The sequence below is a fragment of the Cydia fagiglandana genome, chromosome Z, assembly GCF_963556715.1.
Source record: "Cydia fagiglandana chromosome Z, ilCydFagi1.1, whole genome shotgun sequence".
In the NCBI taxonomy this organism is placed as follows: Eukaryota; Metazoa; Arthropoda; class Insecta; order Lepidoptera; family Tortricidae; genus Cydia; species Cydia fagiglandana.
Genome location: NC_085959.1, coordinates 32,442,354 through 32,469,067, shown reverse-complemented (window position 1 = coordinate 32,469,067; position 26,714 = coordinate 32,442,354). Strand labels below are relative to the sequence as shown.

Sequence of the window (26,714 nt, the reverse complement as noted above, 5' to 3'; positions counted from 1 at the left end):
AATCTATGTAAGAAAACGGGACGACACTACAGTATTGCCACTTTTTAATTTCTACTCTTTTTTTCTTGTCATACTATAAGGGTAAAGGCATACCAATGGTCGTCAATTAGTAGTACAATTCCTTCGATGATGGCGTTTTCATACACGAATAAATTGACTGTCTCTTCCTTTCAACAATACTTACAATTTTCATTTCTTTGTGTACGATATAACGTTCAACTTCACTAATCGTAGTGCTACTTGGTATTTAACTCTAATGAGTTAAATACCAAGTAGCATTATAGAAAGGGAAAGATATTGGAAAAATCAAACTCCGACTTGCAATTTGGCTTTTATTTTAATACTTAATTACATATTATTGAGTACACTATACATTTGTTTCATTGCTATAAAATGCTATCTATTCAAAACTCCGGTAGGCATTTCACAAGAAAAATTATAATATAAATAATTTAAACTTTCGTTTTATAGAAAATTTCCTATATTCAAGATATTTTGCGTTTTATCATGATATTAAAGCAGTATCACTAAATTTATTATTTGGACAATTTAATTTTTATTCTGATGATATAGGTTGCTCAAACGTCTTAAAGGAGGCGGTAAACCTCCGTTACTGAAACAAATAAAAAAAAAACATTAGGTCGTAGCTCGGTAAACAATAAACTATTTACTATTATATATCGCATTCAGCATGTTGGACACGTATTACTCCTATAATGTGCAAGTTTACGGCACTGAGCAAAAGTTGGAAAACATGCCAACACTGAACGCGCTGCTAAGTCGTGCGGTACTCACCAAAGATACAGTCCCGAAGAGCTTGTACCATCCTATAACAATATTGGAAAGGTTGAGGTCGTCTAACATAATCTGCGCCACGCCCATGAACACCTTCTTGCCTTCGATGCGGCCGTAGTCGCCCCAAACGGTCACCTAGAACGAACACCGTTATTATCGCAACTTGTATTAACCGGTAGACGGCTTTTGACGTTCAATGTGATTTTTCGCTATTGACATTACACGTTCATCAATCTAGCATAATATATCTAATCTAGGAGTTTACTAATATACTCACTTGCAATACACATCCTTTAAAATTTTCCCGAAATGTGAGCGTCTGCTGATAGAGGGGATCGAGGGTCCTCCGGGCGGTGCTGGTCTTCGCCTTAGCAACGCAACGCTTGCCGTTGACGAGGTATACCTTCACGTAAGGCGCTGGGAGAGTGCGGCAGCCCTGCCGGGCCTGAAGACCACGAGCGCGAATCACCTCCACCTGAATGTATAGGATTAACTATTATGTAACCGTGCGCGTCTGTTGGCCTCTTTGACGGACAAAGGGTTGAAACGCAACGCTTTATCAGAATATTCAAGAGATTTTTGTGGAACAGCCTTATGTAGTAATTTCCATTCCACATAATCATGTCATAACGAACGGGAACTGTACCTCAAGGAAGCCTTTTTGGTAGCACATGGAAAGTTGGACATCGCCCAACGTAGGCGCTCCGAGCAACTGGCGTCCAACTAGTTGTCCGGGACCTAGGCCGTCGATGAAGTCCGATAGGCCACCGCCGTCCGACGAGCCCGACCCACGCATACCGGGTGACCATCTGCCAAAATGTATATTCGATAATATCTATTTTCGATTTACTTACATTTATAACTCTCAAAGGTAGTTTACGCTTACGCCACAAGGCGGGGAAATAGACAAAAATACTATAAATACGTTATTTAGATTTACACCTATCCACTAACGTACATATCGCATGCATAGGATTTTAGTATAATATACAATTTTATTAAAATGAAGGGCGAAGCGATAACAAAGTTATAAGAAGACCAATTATAACTTAGGTAACAAACCTATCTATCGTCCCAATCTCGCAGGAAGTGCGCCTTGTTTCATGTACCACTGGTACCACTTACTGTCTGGCATGCACTTTCAAACATCTAAATGTAACGTGGTAAATTATCTTGTTTGAATAACCAGTCGAACAAGACTGGCCACAAAAATCTACAAGATCGCTTGAGATTATTTGTTTTGGTTTTGATCATGTTATAATACGATCACTGGCACTTACTGGTGCAAGGTCGTATCATATCAAAATCAAAACTTTAACAAATTGTAATATCAAGGTTCCGGTGTGGGGTGAACACATCGCGTATACGTTTAGCTCTACGCTGTAGCCTGTCATTTGTCCTTCCGCCATGTAGCGAACGCTCTGTGGAGCTGTAGAGCTTTGCTTCAACATCGGTTCTTCAGTGAACGGAGTGGTTAGATGTTTTACAGGTTTGTTACTTGGTTGCTTAACCATCTAGGGACAGATGGGAATACATCATTTTCATAGGGATGTGTTTTGAAACAGAGTTAGCTATCGGTTCGCCTTTTATAATATCAGGCCAATTCGAACGTTCATTGATATCAGAATGACATCTAACTGATGTCGTTCAGTTATCGTGCTTATCGCTCGTACTACTCCGTACATGTATTGGCGCAGGCGAGATGGACGATAACTAAATAACATGATTCAAATAAATCATTCTGTCAGCGTACGTTAAAATTGGGCTGTAAGTTTAGTGAATTGTTAGTTCTTAGGTTTTGGGTACAGATTCAAGAAATTATATAGACATTAGATATGTGTATGTTATTCATTATTAGAATTTGCTATGCATTGGTTTTTTTTTTACATAATGACCAGGGTGCGTAGACAAAATGCCAATCGCTTACGCTCCGTGGCGAACGAAACTGTCTCTGTCGCACTAATAAGGAAGAGTGATAGAGAGAGATAACTACGCTACGCTACGGAGCGTTAACGATTTGCATGTCTACACATCATGCTTAGTCAGTTCAAGACAGAACATCCTGTAAGGCCCTAATAACTGGCAATTATCCTTCAAATTTCGTTAACCAACATCAAAATCCACTTGACGTAAAACTTCATACAACTTGCTAAAAAAAAAGTACTTAATTTCAACATTGCTTGGATATGAAAATTACTAAAGATGTAAAATGTTGAAGATAAGATTCCACGCGGACGAAGTCGCGGGCAACAGCTAGTGTTACTATAACATTCGTTTTAATAATAAAAAGAGTCTGGAATGTATTTTTCTTGTTTTTCTTCATTACTCACATGTCATAACATAATAGAGTTAGGCCAAGAAAAGTCTGCAGCGATTTTGATAGCCCACGCAGTGCAAGTGTATATTAAACGTCAAACTTCTATGAAATTATGACGTATAAATAACAATTGCACTGCGTGCGTTGCAAAATCGCTTCAGACTTTTCTTGGTCTAACTCTAAATGTAAGTTTGTTCAAAAATACGTCGTAATATAATGACATCACTCGCAATAAATTTTACCCACTGGATATAAGAATAAGCAGTGTGTCTTTCTGTCTTGTGTAATGAACTTCATGCTTTTCTGTCGCATTACTTGTATTGTGTGTAGGTGTTATTATTTTACCAATGCATAACAAATTGAAAACCGAGGCTCAATAGTTATGATTTCAGGTTTAATCAAAGTCACATTCGAATTAGCTTGCGTAAACTGACTTATTGAAATGAACACATATTGATGCGACCACCGCTCTGAATACCGTTTAAGTGCAATACTGTTACTAAGTATACATAGGTATATCTCAACGTGTCATTTACTTATTATTTATCTACTTTTATTAGTGGGTAAATGCGTTTAAATTAAATAATTTAACAAAAAATATATTAAATAGTTTACAGCTAATTAAAATACGACTTGATTCAATTTTTTTGTTAATTCAATTTGAATTTAATGTAATTGTGAGTTACAACTGTGAAAATGTAATACCAAAGTCTTTTTTTATACACCATCAGTCCTCGATTTTCAAAACTACCACAGGATCAGAATAATCATAAAAAAATTACAACATACAATGACAACATTGATACAATAGTGAAGAAGAGGGCGGTAGTCTTTCAGATGCATCGAGTGGTAAAAGTCAAGGTTCTTCCTATGTGGAAAGTACGGTAGAAAACTGAAAGAATCTAGGAGGAAAAACTGAGCAAGTGCTAGACAGTAACTAAAGCTTCGTAAACAATACAAAACGCCTTGATTGTGCGTTACTCCAAATAAAGGCTCTAAGATTATATTACTAAAGACAAGGGTAAAATTACTAAATGTTTGTAACTATATATTTTTTATTAGGGGCCTACCTACTTTAAATACTGGTACTGGATTTTACTCTGGTAGATACTTTAAGAGGTATTAAATTATTATGACTAACTAGCATAATAGAACATCCGAAAATTAAAGTGGAGACTATGAAACCAGCCATTTGCCATAATTGTAAGAAGTTCAGAGGATTGACACTACAACAGCGCCCCAAACGTATTCCTTCTCATTATCAATGACTTATGAAATGTATATATCAATCATAGTGAAACATGCATGGAAATCAAGTAATAGGTGTGTGGTGTGAGTGGCGGTGAATGTACATTGATCAGACATAAATATAAAATATCTCAAATAATCTGAAATAATAAATTAGTGCAAACATCATAGGCGTTAAGATCAGGCAACATTTAAATTCCAACGACACTCGTGCAACTTAAAGGTAGGAAGGATTTCCTGACCCCAGTAAACAGAGTTCTGTCTCGCTATCGACTCGGAAACTGTGCCACGAAGCTTGTGACAGGAGGGATTAATAAAAGTTCAAACGTATCACATTATCGAAAGTGTGCGTTGCCTAAGCGAGAGAAGACTGATGCGTGCTGAACGTGAACAAAAAGAATGAATTGAGAAACACCAACACAGTCCCAGTTCATGCGCTTACAAGACGAGAGGCATAACAGAGGGTTAGAGAAGAAGACGCGAGCAACATCAATGCGCACATAGAAGAGTCAAGTTCGGCGGGTAATCAGCGGATGGCGGCTTGGGTCGGAGTGGACAGCGAGCGACTTACGAGGATCCCTCCGAGCTAGATATGGAGGCGAGGCTGGCGGCGTACACCTCGTGCGAGCGCTGGAAGGTGGTGGTGGTGGGCTGGGTGCGCTTGCGCCGCGCGCCGCCGCCTTCTACGCGGACAAGCGCGACGTTAGCGGGCGGGGGGTCGCAGGCGGCGCGGGCGCGGGCGTGCGGCCAAGGCACCGCGGCGCCGCCGTCGCCGCGCGTCGCCCCGCCGCCCACGCCGCCGCCACCGGCACAACACAACGTCACAACACATTCAGTACCCGTACCCACAACATTGTACATACATTTGTTTAACGGCCCCATTTCCTAAACATTCTAAGAAAATACGTAGGTAGCACATACAATGGTAGTGAATCTTTTACTTATGACCATTGCACATGATCTGTGATAAAATTTGGTTATTTGATGGTGGCTGTACGAAATGTATATTACTTATACAATGAATTCATACTTATGTAAATATTACTTAAGTGTCGTGTGTTGTGGTGCCGCGATAAAAGAAGTGGCTTTGTTTGAATTCCGTAAACTTTATATTATTTGTTTGTTTTGAATATAGGAGTCGATCAACTTTTTTATGTCAACCATAAAGATTTTTATCAAAAAAAAAAAAAGTGTTGAATTTGTATGTTTTAAAATATATTTCACGTATAGAGGAAGAAGTTTTGTATGCGAATACGAGCAGCGCATAAATTTGATTATTTTGACATATTTTGCTGTTTAGTATGTTGTGAAGACTCAAAACGTGTCCCCTGGGACACAAACGATTTTTCTAATAAAACTTCATTTACTTGGAATAAATGGTTAAATATTATATAAAAGAACACAAAAGCTTATCTTCTGGTAACTGAAAAATAAACATTTAACAAACTTAGTAGATATGTCGTTTAATGGTGGACTTGTCACTTTTTCTTTAATTTATTATATGACGTTTTTTTTTTATTTATCTCGTAGAAGTTTAATAATGTATCAAAATTATGGTTTTAATATTGTATGAGGCGGAGGTATGATAATTTTTTTATACCACATCGGTGGCAAACAAGCACGCGGCCCGCCAGTTGATAAGCTGTCACCGTAGCCTCTGGACGCCTGCTACTCCAGAGGTGTTACATGCGCGTTGCCGACCTTTATAATATTAAACTTTTTTAGGTGTAGGTACTAGTAACATGACGTTACCCAGCAAGTGTATTTTATTAGCTCGCTTTAAACTAATAAATAGCTGACCAGTGAAAGCTCTAAACATATTTGGCTGGTTTATATACAAAAGCAACACCGCACATTGAACTACGGTCTCTGTAAATTTGTTTGGCATGCTGTGTTCTCTGAAGACCTGAAGACCTACTCGAGATTTTGGTAGTATATAATAACTTAAGTAAATCGATTAGAGAGGCAAGTGGTGATAGTGGTGGATCAGTCAGTCGCATCGACAGCCGCCCGGACCGCACTATTGTGTCAATGTCGCCGCTCGCCGGCCGCCAACCTGTCCTCGTCGTTCTCGCTGGAGGCGGAGGAGGCCCGCGACACACCCACAGCGCCTCCTCGCATTTCTCCTGGCACCACTTCTTCACTGCGTTGTACCGTGAATGAATTTTTCCCACGTTTACCGAACCCTAACCTCCGTTTTCGTCCTGCCGATCATTGCATTACACACTTCAGTCATTAAGTTACATTAACACGTTAGCCTTTGCGCATTAATAATGTACCTAATTAGCTGTTAATGTTTCGAAATGAATGCAGAAAGGCCAGCATGTGTGACGCAGCGGAGATGCACATGTGGTGGGTGTAAGCGAGTAGTAGGGTTCACCTGTGGCGGAGAGCTGCGATGTAGAGTTGCTCTTCTTGCCCATGCCGGGGCCGAAGTAGTCTCGGGGTTCCGCTTTCAGCAGCACGTCGTCACTACTGGGCTCCATTTCGCTGGCGCCGCCCAGCGCCGTGTCGCTCAGGCTGCCGTCTTCGCAAAGTTTTACGTTATAGTGGAAATCTTAAAAAGTATAACACTCTGAGTATTGTATGCGTTACGTAAATAATATATATCCGTCAAGTTCCGGATATTCGCCTGCGCTACCTATCTTCGCCTAATTTTATGAAAATCGAAGAACCAGACTATGTCACAGTTGAATTACGAGTACATTTTTCTCAAGACACCAAACCGAAAAACCTTCTTGGACTAAGATCGGACTAATTGCTAATTTGAACTCAGCAAGGAGAATGAATTGCATACGTTGAAAATTCGTTTTATTTTCTTAAAATTTTAACTTTTCCGCATTTTTTTTAAACACACGATTGGCACAAATGAGCGGCTATGTTATAATGTGGCAAGAGGTGCGGGGTGAAATCATCATACGATCTTACCCTCCATCCGATCTTACCCGGGTATACTTTATAGGAGTTAAGATGTTTAAAGATAATATGAGATATAACTGCTTAATTACCCGACTACGGCAACGCAAAAGGAGGGTTATTGATTTCTCTTTATGCCCGCCCGTGATGCCCGCGATGCCCGTGATTAGTTTACAATATAGTTGTAAGTCTCTGACTAATTTAAAAGATCATTTATTATTTTTTATAAATTTTTATCTCTACTATTAGGCTAGACGGCTGTATTTATCTTATTAGTCCCTGACTAGCTTAATTGGTTGCGGTTAAATATCAAAAGAGTTAAAAAACTATCTTCACATATAAAAAAAATATTCGCCATAAGTATAAACCATTACCCTTCCTTTTTTAGTCGAGTAACTTAACGACTAAGATGTAGGTTACCTAAACTTGTATCTATTATTTGACGTCATGGCGATATCTAGGCGAAGATTTGGAGTCCAATTTCTGCCACATGCAGTAGAGTTTTTATCTAATATTTTATAAGCAAATACATTTAATAATCATTGCGATTCTAAATGCGTCTAAATCTGGCAGAATTATTGATAAACCTTCCAAAACCCAGGCGAAGTCCCGGAACTCGTCACTGATATATACGTACCTGCTTTTTCATCCGGCGGTACGTCTGCGTTGCTGAGGCTTCGCGTGAATTGGCCTCTGCGCGACTCTCTTCTTTCCAGCGGCTGCGTCTGGGTGCCGCTGCGCCCGTTCTCGCGCCCTCCGTAGTCATTACTGCGTTTGGACCCCCGCCGCGATGAAGATTTACCGCGTTGATTTTTTCCAGATTTTACAGATGATTTTTTGGGTTGATGAGCGGCGCGTCGAGATGCAGGTGCCAATGATTGTATAGTTTGAAATTCAGGATGCGCGGATGGTGCGTTGAGCACGGGTTCGACATCCGGGCGTAGCGGCGAGTCGGCAGTGGTTTGATGGGTGTCGTCGGATGGTAGATGTGGGTCGACGGGAGTGAGCGCGCGGCGGGGCGAGCCGAGGTTTGTAGGAGAGAGAGCAATACACATAGAATTAGCCATCATACTAAATTCTTGGTCTAGATGATTTGTTGATGCTAAAGAATACGAACGGATGCGAGCCTTTTTAATTATAGACGTTAACGGTTCTTTGAACGATATCTCTAAGTCTGGTGGAGGAGAGAGGGAGTTTGGTGAGCGAAATTCTTGGAAGGTGGGTTTGTCGTTAATACTAACGGAGCCTTGCCTCTTTGTGTTCATGCCATTTGATTCATTCTCCTTATGTTTACTGGAATATTTTGCGGCAACCTCTTTAAGTGGCTCGGTGTCTTTACACGTTATGCTCATCTTCTTAAATATGTTTTTTACATTTTCCGTGGGTGTAACATCATGTTTTTTTATAGAGTCTAAATGACATTTAGTTACAACCAGCGAATCGGAATGACGCCTTTGGGATCTTTTATGATTATAGGATTCGTAACTATCCTCATCTTTTTGTTCACTATTTGCCAAATCGAAAGAAAGTTTCTGATCAACAGATTTGCTTTCGTTTTCATTGTTTATATGAGACACCTCTTGTTTACCGTTAGGTGCGATATCTGACTCACACAGTTCACCCGGGGAGTCGCGCGCGGATTTTATTTGGGCAGTATCGGCGGTTTCCAAACTATTTTGCTTATCTATGCTTATGTGAATAGTTGTTTCCGCTGTGCTGCCGTCACTGTCATACCCATGGTATCGAGAATAATTCTCACAACTTTGCGTTAAGTCGGTACTTGATGGTTTATGCAATATAGAATTGGATGCCCTTCGTTCATGGTGGTGTGAATCTATGCTTGAATTAGGTGTATTGCATTTGTTTAAGGTGATGAGATCATTTTCAGACACCTGTGTTGCTACAGTACTTTCTGATCTAATGAAACTTACGACACTAGGCAGTTTTCTTCTAACGGGCTCTTTAGATCTGAGCATATAACTGTCAATAGTTGCTGAACGTCGATAATCCCAAGATGAGTTTTCTAATTTTGGTTGTGGTTTTCTCCTAGTAGCTACAGTTTGGAGAAATGGGTGGCTAGGAAGATCAGGATGATTTTGATTTGTAGACAAACTTCGTTGTTCTTTATATAATGGCAAGTGTTTTATATTATGTATCTGTCGAGAAGTTCGGAAGTCCATTTGGTAGGCATATTCGCTATATCCTTCGCTCATGTTGTAAGCGTGGGCGTGATTGTAATACTCAGGGCAACTTTGACTCCTTTCGTATGAATGACGGTGTGAATATTCTTTGGAGGATGAACCAGCCGAGCCGCTGCGAGCCAGATGCCGTCTGAGGCGACGGGTAGGGCGCGCACGGTGGCCCGTGGGCGGCCCGCTGTGGCAGAGCTCGGGGCGCAAGCGAGCTCGGCGGCGCAACCCATTCGACATGAACACGTAAGGCAACAATCGATCAGGAAATTCGCATTGGCGATACAGTCTAGGGATGAGGGTAGCACTATCACAAGAGGATGATGTACTATGTACAGGAAGGATGCGTTTCCTGCAGTAAAGTTGTTTGAATCAGTAAATGCTGGGCTCGTTTTCATCAAAAAGATAATTAGGTAATATATTTTACGGTATATATGTTATTAATTTGTACCTGAGCATGCGCGTGGGGCGTGGCCGCTCAGACTGCGTGCTGAAGGCGCTGGAGGTGACGGACGCAACGGACTCGAGATCGGAGTCGGCGGCGGCCGCGTCGGGCGACAGCCGGCGTCGCGGCCAGCCGCCACCGCGCGCCGCCAGCTCGGAGTCCGACAATCCCGCGTAGTGCCGCTCCCAACCTAACAATACATCAACTCTCGTACCAATTAACGTCACACGCTCAATGGATTTCAATAAATAAATAGAATTCAGGTAAATAACTCATCATAATCTTAGATTATGTTAACTCGTAGGTATATGACATCCGTGCATTTCGGGAAAGCCTAAATCGACCCGCGAGAGAACGTAAAACGCGTCTCGTACCTATATGTAGGAATGGAGGGAAATAAAATAGATCCATAAACAAGCAAGTGCATGGGAGATGGTTAACCCACGCCAGGAGCGAGCTGTGCAAATGTTCATCTGGGCGGCAGATCGATCCGGGGCAATCTCGTAGCCCAGATGAAAGAAATTATCTCTCAAGAACCATAAACCAGTCTTAACGGACATGTGTGGAGAACAAACACAGATTACCTAGAACAGCACGGTGGATATGGCCCTAGTTTGGCTACCAGAAGCGGTTTATCTATCCTAGGGCTATCCAATCTTTTTGACTCTACATTTTAGAAAGAATACAGGTGGACAAGAACTTGAGTTTTATACCGCGGGCGTGACTTTCACTTCTTTTGCTTCCTTTCCACGGGACAGAGTGGACGGCTTCGCTGTGCAGTCGCGTAACTGAATTATTTGAAGGAAGGCTTGAGAAATCGGAACAAATTCGAATCGAAAGTATGAAAATCAGCGGGTTTGTCTCTTACTTTATATTTTTTTACTTTTTCGTTGTAAAACTGCCAATATTCAACGGTATTACTCATTTAGCCAATGAAACTCTTATAGAGAAATTTTAATAAATAACAACTGGATGAGTAAAATATGACCCATGGATCAAAATGTTAGAGACGGGGACACTATTTTTTGACAAGATGATAAAGTCCTCCGTCAGACGATACTCATCGGAAAACGGTGCTGGGCACCCAGAAATGAAACGATGAAGCTTCGCTCAACAGAGATGAAGAGGGTGAGAAGGACCAAATTTGACAAAATCCGAACCGAGTTCGAATGGAACAGCTTTAATGTCTGTGGCAGCATTCACAAAAAGACTACACGGTACGAATATCACGTTCGCAGGGGCAATGATTGTATTCCTAAATCATATTAAATATCAACATTAGAATACAACCCTAAATTATAGAAGAACCATCAAAGGAATCTTCAGCAGACTCTTCTATCTAACAGAGCAGAATATATCCCTGAAAAATACTCGGTTTGATGACCAAGTGCGCAGTTACACGTAACAGATAGAAAAAAAGTAAGCAATATCTGTGCAAAACTAAATGACTTGCTACATGTAGTTTACTACAAATCATTTACAAGAATGCAACTGAAGGTGATGAAGGCAAATACTACAGCTATTAAGTATATCTTTTCAATTTGGATTTTATTATTACCTAGAAGTTTTAAATAAAATATGGATTCTAAGGGCTACATCAGCTATGTGATAATTACTGTAGGTCAAATGATAAGGTCTCATTTTATTATGCTCTTAACCAATTTGAGTCTATATCTTAAGGCAAAAAGAAAGTACTGGATTTCGCTGAGAATATACATTTAGAATTTTAGAATTCGTAGAGATTAAAATTTGTTATTCCGTAGATATGAACAACCACATTTTAGTGGTGTCCATGGGCAGGGCATTTTCGTGTTATTGACCTTGTGGCGTGCTTCGGTAGGTGAGTGTGGCGCCAATGTGGTGCGGGGCGATCCACTTACGTTCCTCGAGGTCCGCCGACACCTGCGCGCGGACCGCTCGTTGGGCACTCTGCACAAAAAATACATTCCTTACCGTATCTTTTTTTATAATACCTATCTTGAAATTTAAGGTACATATTACTTAGAACAGAAAAGTAAAGCATTGCATGGCGTGGTGTTTGGTATGGTAACGAGGCTTGGTTAAGTTTCACACTCAAAATCGGGTCGTGAAAAAAAACCAAAATCTACTAGAAAGTTATTGTTCCGTTAGCTTTGAGACAAAACTACAAAAAAGAATCGTGTTCATGAATTCGCTTTGCCACCTTTTTATTTTTTCTTATCTATATATATATCTATATAATATTACAAATACAAAATCGCATACTAGGTTGGAACACGAGCGGGTTGCTTGGCAGAAAATCAATTTCGGTTATTTTAAAATAAAAAAAGGGTTTTATTTTATTTCTACGGATATTAAAAAGATAATTTATTCAAAGAAATAAAGACTTGAGACATACTAACAAGAGTATATGTAGAACTAATAAGGAACAAAATATCAGAGCTTGGTTGAAAAAAAGCTGTTGATTTATGAATACCTGGTGGGGTATTTGAGGAAGCTGTCGTTTCTTGGGGCTGGTGGTGGGCGTGGCGGTGGCGGAGCGCGACTGGAACCGCGGCGCGTACGCGTGCGTCGGGAGCCGCGTCGCCTCGCGCTCCTCGCACACTGCAACACAAGCCCCGTCAGCACTCGGCCGCCCGCCCGGCTCAGCCGAGACCACTCTTTCACTAATCACTTTAGTAGTTAGCAGTAAAAGATCATGCAATAGATCATGATGAAGGTTCGTTACATCGGTGCGATGTGCGCACGATTATTATCGTAATTCCGCGTGCACAACGCAATCTAAAAAGTAGATACAGTTAGCGTGCTCGTAGTCAAGAAGGGGACGAGGGCAGTGGAAGATGCGTGAAAACAAAAATAAAGAGGAACAGAGCGAGGAAGTCGATAGTAAGTGGTAGTAAAGTGATGATGAGCGGAGGCGGCGACGCGGTTGTCCCGGCGGTAGTGTTCCGTGCGGGGTGGGCCCGCGTATGAGTGAGGCGTGGGCACCTGGGACACCTGGGCCACCTGTGTAGCGCCACGCGCCGTCGCGGTCGGCCGGCGGGGACAGCGAGCGCCGCGGAGACTTGCTGCGCGCGCGCGCCGGCCGCGCGCCCGCCGCCGCCGACTGCGACCGCCCCGTGCTGTAGCCGCCGCTCTGTGTACAACCAACACATCAACTATTTGCCGGCTTTTACAAAAACTAGTATCATAACAAACAAAAACTCAATGTACTCGTAAAGCTCAGATGAAATTCTGTTTAGCTTCCCTCGCCGTTGTCTTACTATTTTTGAACCGGGCTTTTTTATGATATACATTTATTATAAGTGTTCAAATTACATATATGAAATCCTAATCTATTTCATATATATATGTACTTATAGTGTGGACACAAGACGTGATTATTTATGCAAACGAAAAATATTAAGACTGCTATAGTACACACGATTTTTTCTTTGACCGTACACATTTTATACAATACATGGAATCTTTTTGGTATTCACATCTATGAATTATGAGCTTATGACTTGTGGGATATGTCAATTTGCGATTACGATTAAGATTATACAATAATCATGCAACTTGGATAAGGCGTATTCGAATTTTAATATGATGCCAATTACACGTCCACCACCGTCGCGGGATGTGCTGTTGAGATTAGTATATAGCGATAGTTATCGGATGTTTAAATTCTAAGTATACTTCGCTGTGAGGTGTGCATTAGTACTTAAATAAGATAAAGGGCTGAATTCAACTTGTTTCCTGATACCTTGTCCCATGGTCACTTTATGGCCAATTATAAGAAAAGTAGCAACATCAAACTATTATATTCTTTTAATTTGTTGTGCTTCTCATTTGGTAGCAAAGCGAGGAAGTTACTCGTAAGTCATAGAGAGTTAATTGGAACGTTAGATAACTTATAGCAAATATCAGAACCCAGAATCCAGATTCATCGGAAATAACAGTTTTATATTTTTCATGATATTTGTGTCTAATTGGCGATGTAGCTTATTATCAAGAAACATTGTCGAATTATGAAATGAACACGTATTTTTATTAGAAAAAAAAAGAAGAAGTAGAAATTTGTTTTTAGAATGCGGTTTAAGATGCATTCAGATCTGGCGAAATAACTGAGAGTACGCACGCAAGTCTGCTGTAGATTGCGTGCTTTATGCGTGCGTTGCATAACTTGCATAAGTTGCGCAATCTGAAGCAGTTTCACGTCGCAGTCTGGACGCACGTTAGGTGTGCAAACTGGATGGACGTTCAAGCGGGGCAGCTAGCGGAGGGCGCAGTGTCCATGTTAAAAAAATGCAGACATATGCAAACGGTTTCAGTAAGCCAACGCGCCGCTGGACGCCCGCCCGCGACTGAGTACCTACACTTAGCGCTACTTGCAACACCCGTGGTTAAGCAGTTAAACCGTTAACTCAGTGTCAAACTGTACTGGTAACCATGGTAACCGAGGATTAACCGGTTAACCCAGGGTTAGTGGAATGGTGCAAGTGGCCCTTAAGAGTAAGCATGCGACTCACTCTGTCCCTGGTCATGCCGGCGGCGCGCACTCGTCCGGCGGGCGACATATCGCGACGGCTGCAGCGCGCGCCATCCGTCTCCATGCGCTGTCACCAACAAAACAACTAAAACTCTGCTACCTACTGCTGGCGAGGCGCCCATATGAGTCATAGCGTCATAGGTACGACTCTATTCTACCGAGTTGTTTATACAGCATCTGATTGTATCTAAGCTTTTGTACTAAGCGCCCACATTTGGGAATAGCAAATTACTGATACAATTAATATAAGACCGAATGAAATGTCCCAAATTAGCTGTAGGTATTCAGATAGGTACATCGGGAGTTAAGAGGATAGCGGACTAGGTACCGCTTCTCCATTCTTAAACGTCGCGTTAGTCCCCATTTTCCTTCCTGGATATTGAATTTATGAAGAAAAAAATTCTACACTTTTAAGTTTTATATTGTAAAATTAACCATAATGGTTATGCGTCTTCGTTTGACTTTTTTTTTAGATTATTTCTTTACTATAAAAGTTAGAAGCGGAAAACAAATAGCATATAAATTTTGAAAAGCTCCTAATGCCTCTATTATTAAAAAATTAAGTAAATTCAAACGAAGGGGTAATTAATGCTATGGTTAATATAACATCAAACCGCGTTAAATATTTTCCATAATGTTATTTTTACTACATATATCAGAAAATACGTTCAGCCTTGAAGTGGGCTCGATGGGCGCCTTGCCACTAGCTGCTATTCAGCTACAGAGTACAGAGCCGGATCAACAATAAGCCACAATAATTTTTAGGCAACTATATAACTGGAAAAAGTTTAGATTTGGAATTGGTAGGGGTTATTTATTATTTATTACATAAAATGTGTCGACGCATAACAAAATTACCAAAGTCTTTAATTTGATCTATTTTGGTATATTTGACAATGGTCTCGTTGATATACCGGCAATGCTTTGAAAAAATCTCGTATCTCACTACTACTTAAAGTTGGAAAGCAGTAACTCTGTATGCATCCCATACATAGATACCACAGTTTTCTTTTTATTGACATAACAAGATACGATTTTTTTTCAAAGTAGTGCCGTATTGAATACGTACTGTAATAATTTTGCGTGGACTTGAGCGATTTCGATACACATTGACATTAGGGTGGTTCAACTGGTTGGGCCATCCCCTTATTTTGTTACACTTATTATGCTATGCTGATAAAATACACCAAGTTTCGTAATTTTATCTCAACTACAAGGGGGTGCTCAACCACTTTGAAAATTTTGTATGTTGTATGAAAACCAAAAAACAGAAGTATTTATTATTCAGATTTTTATTTAAGTATAAGTTTTTAAGTAGAAAAACAGTTTTATTTCTATTTTTTATAATTTTTCGAAAAGTAAGATTTTTAGAATTTCACCTAAAAAATCATAAAAAATAGAAATAAAAATAGTTTTTCATCAAATAACTTTTAAATCACACTTTCAAATAATGTGAAAACTACTACTTACATAAAACTGAAAAAAATAATAACTTGTTTCTTTTGTATTTCATACAACTTTGAAAAATTTCAAAGTGTTTGAGCATCCCCTTGTAGTTGAGATAAGATTACAAAACTTGGCATATTTAGTCAACAGAAGACGTGTAATAAAATGAGAGGGTGCCGCTTTTTCTAGCTGGAGTTTGAATTTTTCCCATACAAACGTCAACCACCCTAATTGACATAGGTGTAAGTACGTCATGTTATTATACTTGTGCTACTCGATTGGTCTGATCCCCGATGAGCTTCAAATTTTGTGCCGAATTTTAAATTATATTACCTATTCTTGTAGCTTATTCCGACCAGAGAACATTAATTTCTTGAAAGCTTGCAGCCTTGCATCTTGTAGCGTAGCCGGAAGTTATTTTTTAGTAATATTCTTCTAAATATATAAATTTTCATTTGTATTATGACTTATGAGTTACAAGCTTTCTTAAAACGGGCTCCAGGTTTACTTTGATTGATTTGTGATTATATAAAAGTCGTGATGGACTTATTGTTTTGAGGGCTAGTTATAAAGAATGTAGAGATGTTGCTGCAAACTATGATAATATTAGCGAAATCTTAGCGCGACGAACGTAGGTAAACACTATTCCTACCGCTATATACTTTTTATACGCATATTTATATGATCCTAATTTTTTTGTTATGTCACGCTAAGCAGTCGCAAAGTAGGTAGGTACGATTGAAACATGCTAAATACTGATAACTGATAAGTTGATAATTGAATATGCAATTGACAGATTGAATATGCGAATATCAAAAAAGTGAAAGGAAGTATTACGTCTTAGTTATATATCTACAGGTACGTACGTAATTTATAGTTTGTCGTTGAACAAATAGTGTTACTGGCCGCGTAGCCAAGATGCCAATCGCTTACGCTCCGTAGCGATCGAAATGCAACTGTCACTGTCGCGCTAATATAGAAGAGTGATAGAGAGACATAATGCTTTTCGTTGTCGAAGCGATAGCGATTGTAACCTTGGCTAGGCCGGCTGCTACGAAAACTTTACTTTGAATTGAAGACGCGCGGGGTCACATACCTTTTTTGCTTTGTAGCGGAAAAGTGCTACAGGCTACGTAGGAGTGTATATTCGACTTAATGCGATTATTGATTCGCAAGCTAAGCAGTGCAAGAAATGCATTTTCCGCGCTACTAACGGAAGAACTAGATTTGTTGCAATTAGTGTCATTTGTCAATAACAAATAAAGTAGAGAATTTCAAAGAACAACTTGGTATGCCTCCAGTATATTGTCTATGTTTTACCGCACTTCGGCGAAAACGTATGGTCGGTAGGAGCAAAATGAAGAATATATTTTTCACCACACCAGCTCGTAAAGGTTCTCTTTATATCTACTTCAAAAACTGATGAGAAAGTTACATTTTATCCATAGTGGCAAAGTAATCTGATGCAAATTGAGTTGTTTCCTTTTGTTGATTTTGATTAACATTTTTTTATTAACTATATATGACGTTTATTTTAATATGATTTGTAATGTTTTATAGTTAGTATTTTCCTCGCATTGGTGTAGTGAAAAGTAACATTTTTCAAAGCATTTTTCATTTTTCGGGATCAAAGTTGGTTAACACTCGTGCCTTGGAACCCTCCGCTCGATGCGATGGTTCTGCAATAAGTGGAGACGACTAACCTCGTGGGGCGGCGGAGGGCTGGAGCTGGAGGCGAGGCTGGAGAGCGAGTGGTGGCGGCGCAGGTCGCACTCGCTCGGCGTGTCGGAGTCGGACAGCCGCGACGTCGACGTTGACGGCGGCGACAGGTGCTCGCCGTCCGCTTCCTCTTCGCGGTACCGCTGCATCACCGCATTTCATTACATCATATTTTCCCTTACTCAAGTTAGTATTGCTTCGTAAAGAAAAGCTTACTTTGCGATCGTATACAATTCATTTCTAATTGACACAGACTGTAGTACCGACAGTCATGACCCAGTACCTAATAAGATCCTAGATTAATAAAAATAAATATATTTTTACTCGTACACAACATTCTACTTTGTATAAAAGAGAAGTTTGGGTGTATGTTTTTAGATTAGAACGTATTTAAAAAAATGTACATGTTAAATGTACAACTGTACCCCAACAATTAAATTGTAAATGTCAATTACTTATAAAGTCGTACGCGATCCAACTAATGTCCATGCCCAATCCACTACAAACAATGCTGAGCACGTTTGTAACATTAGGTATATCACTGCGCTGTGGTAAAGCCTCTGTTTGCTAAGTATCTACCCATGTTTGCATGGTTACAATCAAATACGTTGAAAAAGTATCTACCCATGTTTGCATGATTACAATCAAACACGTTGAAATAACTACAATACGACATTAATGTCCGAAAAATATATTTTTTTTTTGTATACGAAATGTAGTTTTGTACGTTTTAACATTCATTTTTATTATGTATGTTACTAACATAAATATATATGAGTTATGCCTGAAATCAATGATTATTTAATTTTATTCAATTAGGGTTAGTTATTCTGGAATATCATTAAGTACCTACAAAGGAATAATATCCATCATACGATTTTAGAACCAAAGTAGGTAGGTAATTGGCAGCTTTTACTTCTTTCCGTCATGGTGTTTGAATTTTTACCGTGTTTCGACTACACTCTACACTCTACACTCTACAGCATCAATAGTATACCTATAGCACATGAAACAACGCACCAAAATTATCTGCCACCTTCGAATTCCAAATATAAAATTATCAATTCCACGGTCTAACCTTTCTAGATACAGAGACATTTTTTTGTATTAAGATAGATAGGTACCTACATTTGTACGTTGACGCAGTACGCATACCAAATAAATCAATATTATTAGCAAACTTACGCTAAAACTGGAGTTTTCTTCATGTGGCTTCAAAGGGTACCAGCAGGGCTCGTTGTTCATCACGACCGCGTCTAGGTCCAGAAGTGCTTCACCCAGGAAATCGTTTGGGCCGTAACGGTTCAGATCCCAAACTGTTACCTACGTAAAAGTATTCTTATGAAGCTCCCATTGACACGAGATACGAAATACGATTATTATTGTTAATAGAAATCAAAGGAACGAAGTGTAAGTAATGTTCTCACCTCCAATATCCGTTTCTTTATATCGGTGATACGTATGCCGCAGTACACGAAGGTCTGGTTCCACCTCGGTTCCAGAGTGTTGGCGAGAGTCTTAGTCCGTCGCTTGCTCTTCTCGCTCTTGTCGGGCAATAGGAAGATCTTCGCGTACGGGCAGCGAGTAGTGCCGTCCGGCCGGGGACAGAGCCCGCTGGCCGACACTACTGTTAACACCAGCTGCAGGGCGCTGATGTCGAAGTATACTTTCAACTGGACGGAAACAGACACTCAATTGAACGTGGGGTATGTGCACGGGATTTTCTCAAACATGCTTTCCTCATAACCCTTGAAGTAGCTTTTTCTAAAATAGTTTGATTTACAAATAAAAATATTACAATTACTAAATCCTGAGGGAAAATAGTCACATAAAACCCATATTTCGGGATTCGGTACATATAGTTGCTATTTTGGCAATCGCTAATAAAACTAAATAACAATAGAACTACTCCTACTACGTATCCAACCAAGCAAACCGCTCAATAACCAACATATTTAGTAAGTACGTTGCGTTTGATAGGTTTTTCATATTTACTATTACCTATAAAAAGGTGGCAAAATCTACAAAACTGTGTTGTGAAAAAAAAAATTGCGAAAACAGTAGTTATTTTTATTTATAATTCTGTTCTGCGTTTCAGTATACTATATGTATTGCGTTACAGTACCTAATCAAAGAAAAAATGGAGGTGTACACTATTCAATATGATAACCAAATGCTTATTCCGATTTAATGTATTCCTATTACCATTACTTGAGACAAAAACTTTGGTGAAATGAGTAAACAGCGTATTCGACCTTTTGCGAGTGCATACCATGCTACTGCATCTATAATATGCTAATTATTAAGTATTAAAAACGCTACCTGTATCCGTCCGGCGACGTGCGCGCTGTGGTGGTGCCTCGGGCGGCGGCGCGCGTGCACGTCGGGCGAGCCGGGCGACGTCACCAGCACGCTGGGGTTCTCGCACCCGCCCATCACCTCCGTGTACACTTCTGCACGGTACAACAATCTCGCTAGAACAAAGTCTCGCTACAACCAACTTAATTAAGCAGCCCGTGCCCGACCCTATATTGCCTTTCATAGCCACTTCTTTTATAGGTAAAAATGTTTACTAAAGCCCCTTTTGCATGTAAGTGTAGAGTTCGAATAGACATTTCATTTTTTAAACTTGTAATATCGTCGGTACCGTTGGCAAGCTCATTATTTGATAGACTTGTCCGATTATTCCTGTCCACTTATGATTCTGTCTAATACCTTTAAACGAGCAATTCTTGTTTATTTATTTATGTATATGTATTTATCGGTAGAGGACGACCATACCAAAACGAAAAGATTTTTGTGTATTTTTTCCAATAGCTCCAAGAGAAAAAATTTAAACACCATAATGAATATAACCGAAAATCACACATTGCAGTTGACGTCGAGTTAAAGAGGTGATAAGGGGGCCGATTTATAATTTAGGTACAGTCACCTGCAATAATATGTTACACAACGAAGACGCAAAAATAACTGACACGATCTTATTTGTAGAGCCATTAGAGCGTGTCACATATTTTTGCGGCCTTGGAAGAGTAACATATTATTGCAGGTGACTGTACATGATGACCATGATGTAGAGTAAGTTATTATATTTAAATAGGTATGATGAACCACTTATATATAAATATTTATAAGTATATAAAATATTACTGTTGTTATTGTCCATTTATTGTAAACTACATGTATGTGAGGTGTGCAATAAAGAGTATTGTATTGTATTGTACTGATGTTTATGCGTTTTTTGCAAACTGTACACAACTACACGCAAGAAGGGCTTGTAGGTTGTTTCTTATGGTTCGCGTAAAAAAATCAGTTTAAGTTAATTGACTGTGTATGTGATAGTGGTATGAGCCTAGCGGCTATGGAACACATTTGTTAATTTGCCAGAAGACTCATAGCCAATAGTATATAAATATGACACTTATCTATAAAATTCTAATATCTATAAATATGAAATTATCTATAAATAGTCTATACTAGTGAAGTCATTGTTACAGTCACCATCAATAATAGTAATTATTAGTAACGAATGAAACTAAGCGTCGAAACTATTAGACACGAGGCAGCTTGTCAAACCAAGTTCCAAAGGGAAAAGAATTGGCGACGCAGCGACCGTGTGTTATGTATATTATACGAACCATTTGGAGCCACTTTTAACCCCTGCGTAACTCAGAATCTATTAAATAAACATATTCATGAACAGTGAGACAGTTAATTTAAATCCTCATTTTTAATTACACCCCAAGCAAACTAGAACGTGGCACCCATAAAGATCTCAAATCTTTTTCCGGCGAAGTCAACAAAGACGAATACTCTTAATATTGAACTTGGCTCTCATTTCACATTGTGCATGTTTTTGATGGGATATCTAACATTTTCTAATAGTAATAGTTTTACAAAAAGGGATGAGATTGTGGAAGATAGTTTAGAACGTGAACTGTGCAGATATATATATTTCTAGTTGTAAGATCCGGTACTATAAATGCTGACTTTATCAACCCAAGAATCGGCCAAAATATATGTATAAGTTGCAGTACCTTTGTGTGTCCTCCACTGCGGGGCGGGGGGGCGCGCGGCGGGCAGCGGGCGCGCCACGAGCAGCTCCACGTGCGAGTCGTGCTTGCTGTCCGCCACCACCGCCGCCACTTCCTCCGCGCTGCGGTTCTGCAGCGGCACTCCGTTCCATTGCAGCACCTCGTCGCCTGGTGATCGACTCCACGTAAGCATATGTATTGTTTCATGTGACCTTATGCTGGGATTAGTGCCATGCCTTATGGGAAACGATCGCAGAGATAGTTCAGAGCCGGAAACCGCTACCAACTTTTAGTATGTTGTTGGGCATGGCATTGGGTCTCCAAAACTGCCGGGAGACGGCGGCTCCGGCCATCTACTTCAGCGGAATGACGTCATCAAAATGACTCCCGCTTCGTTGCGAATATTGCATACTGCACCCAAACTATGCATAGCACATACACGTGTGGGGTATTAAATGAAAGCCAATTAAATAAACTATATTTTATTAATACAAAGTGTATCAAAATATGCAACAGTTTAAGAGAAATTTACAAAATAATAAAAATTACGTAAAAAAATATTCGATTATTTGGGTTTTACAACCAAACCAAAAGTCGGACGATAAAGCAATGTACTACAACATTAAAGATGACGTTTCAAGCCATACACTGATATCAATAAAATCAAAATTGGACCAAATATGTGGAAATTATGCATCAAAATGTAGATATTTGCCCATACAAATGCATAAAAGTTAAAAAAATCCAAATTGGTCATTTTCAGGATAATCCGCATAAGCTTCTAGTATGTTATTAGCAATATGACCTGGATTCTAAAACTGCCGGGAGACCATCTCTGTTGTTCCTCAGTTACAAATAATGACGTCATACAAATAATCACTGCCGAATTTCGTAAAATGTCAATTATAGCTATACCACGAGTCTCACATACACGTGAGTTACATCTAATGAAAGGTTATTAAATGTATTATGATTCACCTAAACATTATTTGTAAAAAAAATGTACGGTTTAAGAGCTAGAAACAAAGAAATACCACGTTTTATGGAAAAATTAGATGTATATCAATTTTATAGCTAAACTAAAATCGTCAAAAAAATTTTGCGTATAATATATGAAAAACCAGTTATTCAACTATAAGTATATCACAATTTAAATTTTACATTTCCGACAAAAACTGTGGAAGTGGTGGAAAAAAAACTAAAGCGCCCCAACAATTCTACCTTAATGCGCTCATATTATGCAAAGAATAGTTCTATTTATCGAGTATTAAATGAATGAACATTACATAAAATACATGAAAACGACATTTTCGAATGGAACCATAATTTAAAAAAAAAAAATTTACTTGATAAGTAAGCAAAATACTGTTTCTTTAAGTACATAATCTCCTCCTTTCAAAGTCGGTTAAAATGTAGCTTTTGTGACCTGGGCTACAAAGACAAATAAATTGACACCTAATTTATCAAAATCAGTTCAGTAGTTTCATGCAAAGGGTACCTACTCATGCACTCATAGATAGCAAATTCTGCCGTAGTCGGACAAAAAATTAAAATTCAATAATTAGACCTTTACTATTATGGCCTGGCGTGGCTTGGCATCTAACGTTGAAACCCTCAGGCCGTAGATGTTAGCAGGCCTAGCGGGCGTCGCCTCGATGAGTTAGCAAGATGCCTTATGGAGGCTTCGAATGACCAGAGGGGTGACCTGTATTTCGGAGGATCAGAGGGAAAATTCTGCCAGCCTTCTCAGTTCAGCCTTGAAACCCTTGCACCACTCAAGATTCCACTTTTTTAAGAATACCCAACTGGCGCGAAGTGGCGCAGAATAGGGCAGAGTGACGCTCTTTTGTGTCAGAGGCCAAGATCCTCTTTGCTTTGGGTCACTGAGCCAGTGATGTATGTATGTATAAGGCTAATCGAGGCTTAAATATATAATTATGTATCGCATTAATTGAACTGATATGGCATTTACCTCGATAAGGTATTTTGTATTAGGCATGTACCTACTTACTGGCATGTAACTTTACATTTCTCTAATAATGTAGCGTTAGGCCATGACAATAAGTAGGCCAAGCAATAAGAAGTTATAGAGGGAAATGCTAGGAACACAATTTTTGACTCCGTAGCTTTGTTTGGACTAGTTACGAGGTGAACATATCAAAAGTCCCCGGCCGTAGCCCCGGTGCTGGGGGGTAGAGGGGGAAAAGAAGGTCTCATTTTTCGGTTTTTCACTTATATCTTGGAAACTTTGCATCTTAGCGACATGACTACTAAGACAAACCAAAAGCTGATAAAATTTGTTACAAGTTTTATTCAGTCAAGTTTTTCGATATCTTGAATAGTTTTTGAGATATCCGCTCTTGAAAGTTTATTTAGGGCTTTCAATTTTATCTTGATATCTACATTAGTTAAGCTCTTAGGCCGTGTTTGGTATCATTTTCGTATAAGTCGTGGGTGCTGAATTCATTTTTGGTATCACATTGACACCATTCCTAAGAAAAAACACATAAACTTTAAACAAATACCTTTTTTTTTAAATTCCTCTTCACGCTTAAACCGCTCAACCGATTTAATTGAAATTTGGTATACAGATATTTCGAGTCCCAAGACAGGACATAAGATACTTTTTATCTCAATAATCATCCTTTAAAGTTGTGAAATAGAGTATGGGGGGAATTCAACTTCGTCGACGAAACTGCATTCCTGAGGTTAATACTGCTTAAGGTAAGGTTTATAGTCATGTTTGGTATCATTTTCATCTAAATCACAGATGTATACCATCCTAAATTTCATCTAAACCGGTTCAGCGGTTATTGACTCCCCATACAAACTTTCACCCCACTTTTCACACCCTCAAAAGATGTTTTTCGTTATAAAAACTATCTTATGTCCTGTGTCGAGACTGAAACTATTTCTATACCAAATTTCAACAAAATTGGTTCAGCGGGTTAAGCGTGAAGAGGGATTTAAAAAAATATGTTTTTTTAAATTTTGGTTTTACTTTGAAATAGTGTTAATGTGATACCATAAATGAATTCAGCACCCCCGATTTGTACGAAAATGATACCAAACATGGCCTAACAGCTTCACTGATGTAGATATCAAGATAAAATTAAAATCCCTAAATAAACTTTCAAGAGCGGGTATCTCAAAAACTATTGAAGATATCGAAAAACTTGACTGGATAAAACTTGTAACTAATTTCATCAGCTTTCGGTTTGTATTAGTAGTCATGTCGCTAAGACGCAAAGTTTCCAATATATCAATGAAAAACCGAAAAATTCGACCTTCTTACCCCCCTCTACCCCCCAGCACCGGGGCTACAACCGGGGACTTTTGATATGTTCACCTCCTAACTAGTCCAAACAAAGTTACGGAGTCAAGAATTGTGTTCCAAGCATTTCCCTCTACAACGTTTTTTGAGCATTCATTTACTGACCTAAAGAGTCTATTTCATATTAATATTTACTGCGACTACAGCAGGAACTGCTGTCTACGTATGTAATTATGCATTTTTTACATGAAACAACTGATCTGATTTTGATAAATGAGGTGTCAATTTATTTGTCTTTGTAGCCCAGGTCACAAAAACCACATTTTAACCGACTTTGAAAGGAGGAGATTATGTACTTAAAGAAACAGTATTTTGCTTACTTATCAAGTAAATTATTATTTTTTTAAATTATGGTTCCATTCGAAAATGTCGTTTTCATGTATTTTATGTAATGTTCTTTCATTTAATACTTGATAATTAGAACTATTCTTTGCATAATATGAACGCATTAAGGTAGAATTGTTGGCGCGCTTTAGTTTTTTTTCCACAACTTCCACAGTTTTTATCGAAAATGTAAAATTTAAACTTTGATGTATAGTTGAATAACTGGTTTTTTTAATGTTATATGGAAAGTTTTATTGACGATTTTAGTTTAGCTATAAAATTGATATACATCTAATTTTTCCATAAAACGTGGTATTTCTTTGTTTCTAGCTCTTAAACCGTACATTTTTTTACAAATAATGTTTAGGTGAATCATAATAAATATAATAACCTTTCATTACATGTAACTCACGTGTATGTGAGACTCGTGGTATAGCTATAATTGACATTTTACGAAATTCGGCAGTGATTATTTGTATGACGTCATTATTTGTAACTGAGGAACAACAGAGATGGTCTCCCGGCAGTTTTAGAATCCAGGTCATATTGCTAATAACATACTAGAAGCTTATGCGGATTATCCTGAAAATGACCAATTTGGATTTTTTAACTTTTATGCATTTGTATGGGCAAATATCTACATTTTGATGCATAATTTCCACATATTTGGTCCAATTTTGATTTTATTGATATCAGTGTATGGCTTGAGACGTCATCTTTAATGTTGTAGTACATTGCTTTATCGTCCGACTTTTGGTTTGGTTGTAAAACCCAAATAATCGAATATTTTTTTACGTAATTTTTATTATTTTGTAAATTTCTCTTAAACTGTTGCATATTTTGATACACTTTGTATAAATAAAATATAGTTTATTTAATTGGCTTTCATTTAATACCCCACACGTGTATGTGCTATGCATAGTTTGGGTGCAGTATGCAATATTCGCAACGAAGCGGGAGTCATTTTGATGACGTCATTCCGCTGAAGTAGATGGCCGGAGCCGCCGTCTCCCGGCAGTTTTGGAGACCCAATGCCATGCCCAACAACATACTAAAAGTTGGTAGCGGTTTCCGGCTCTGAACTATATTCCCATAAGGCATATGACTAGATGCAATATGGGCCATGATAAAAAATTCACAAGCATGATGCAATTTTTATCTACCTGTCCTCAGTTGGCCCTCCAAGTCCGCGATGGAGCCCTTCTTGACTTTCTCGACGATGGCGCCGCGTGTGCCATCGGACAGCAGCTTGCCCCCTACGACCTTAAGGCCCAAGATGGCGGCGGAGGAGTGTCCGCTGCCTTCCACGACACTCTTGCGTAACACCATGTGTCCGACCATGCGCGAGCCGTCGGTCGACACCTGCCAGCTCAGCGGGAACTGCCGTAGGTAATGCACAAAGGCATTATAATTAAACCCTCTAATCACGAGGTA

General features: G+C 39.2%; 1 protein-coding gene across 13 annotated transcripts in view; it reads right to left on the bottom strand.

The window, feature by feature from the left end:
* Positions 1-318: 318 nt before the first annotated feature.
* The window catches only part of LOC134678346 (regulating synaptic membrane exocytosis protein 2), a 44,812-nt gene continuing 18,416 nt past the window's right edge, over positions 319-26,714 (bottom strand). For 2 of the 13 annotated variants that reach the window (XM_063536878.1, XM_063536887.1), the window contains exons 5-22: positions 26,444-26,660; positions 21,626-21,790; positions 19,911-20,062; positions 19,016-19,261; positions 18,774-18,911; positions 17,573-17,731; positions 14,404-14,490; positions 12,878-13,025; positions 12,366-12,493; positions 11,731-11,839; positions 9,917-10,100; positions 7,914-9,817; positions 6,741-6,917; positions 6,417-6,564; positions 1,442-1,604; positions 1,073-1,270; positions 796-930; positions 319-613 (exon numbers count right to left, since the gene is read on the bottom strand). In XM_063536878.1, the coding sequence (XP_063392948.1) occupies positions 611-613; positions 796-930; positions 1,073-1,270; positions 1,442-1,604; positions 6,417-6,564; positions 6,741-6,917; positions 7,914-9,817; positions 9,917-10,100; positions 11,731-11,839; positions 12,366-12,493; positions 12,878-13,025; positions 14,404-14,490; positions 17,573-17,731; positions 18,774-18,911; positions 19,016-19,261; positions 19,911-20,062; positions 21,626-21,790; positions 26,444-26,660 (4,461 nt within the window). In that variant the 3' untranslated portion in view covers positions 319-610. Of the gene's footprint in view, positions 614-795; positions 931-1,072; positions 1,271-1,441; positions 1,605-4,931; positions 5,044-6,416; positions 6,565-6,740; positions 6,918-7,913; positions 9,818-9,916; positions 10,101-11,730; positions 11,840-12,365; positions 12,494-12,877; positions 13,026-14,403; positions 14,491-17,572; positions 17,732-18,773; positions 18,912-19,015; positions 19,262-19,910; positions 20,063-21,625; positions 21,791-26,443; positions 26,661-26,714 lie in introns of all 13 variants that reach the window. The other 11 variants (XM_063536889.1, XM_063536890.1, XM_063536891.1 and 8 more) reach the window with 11 other exon arrangements.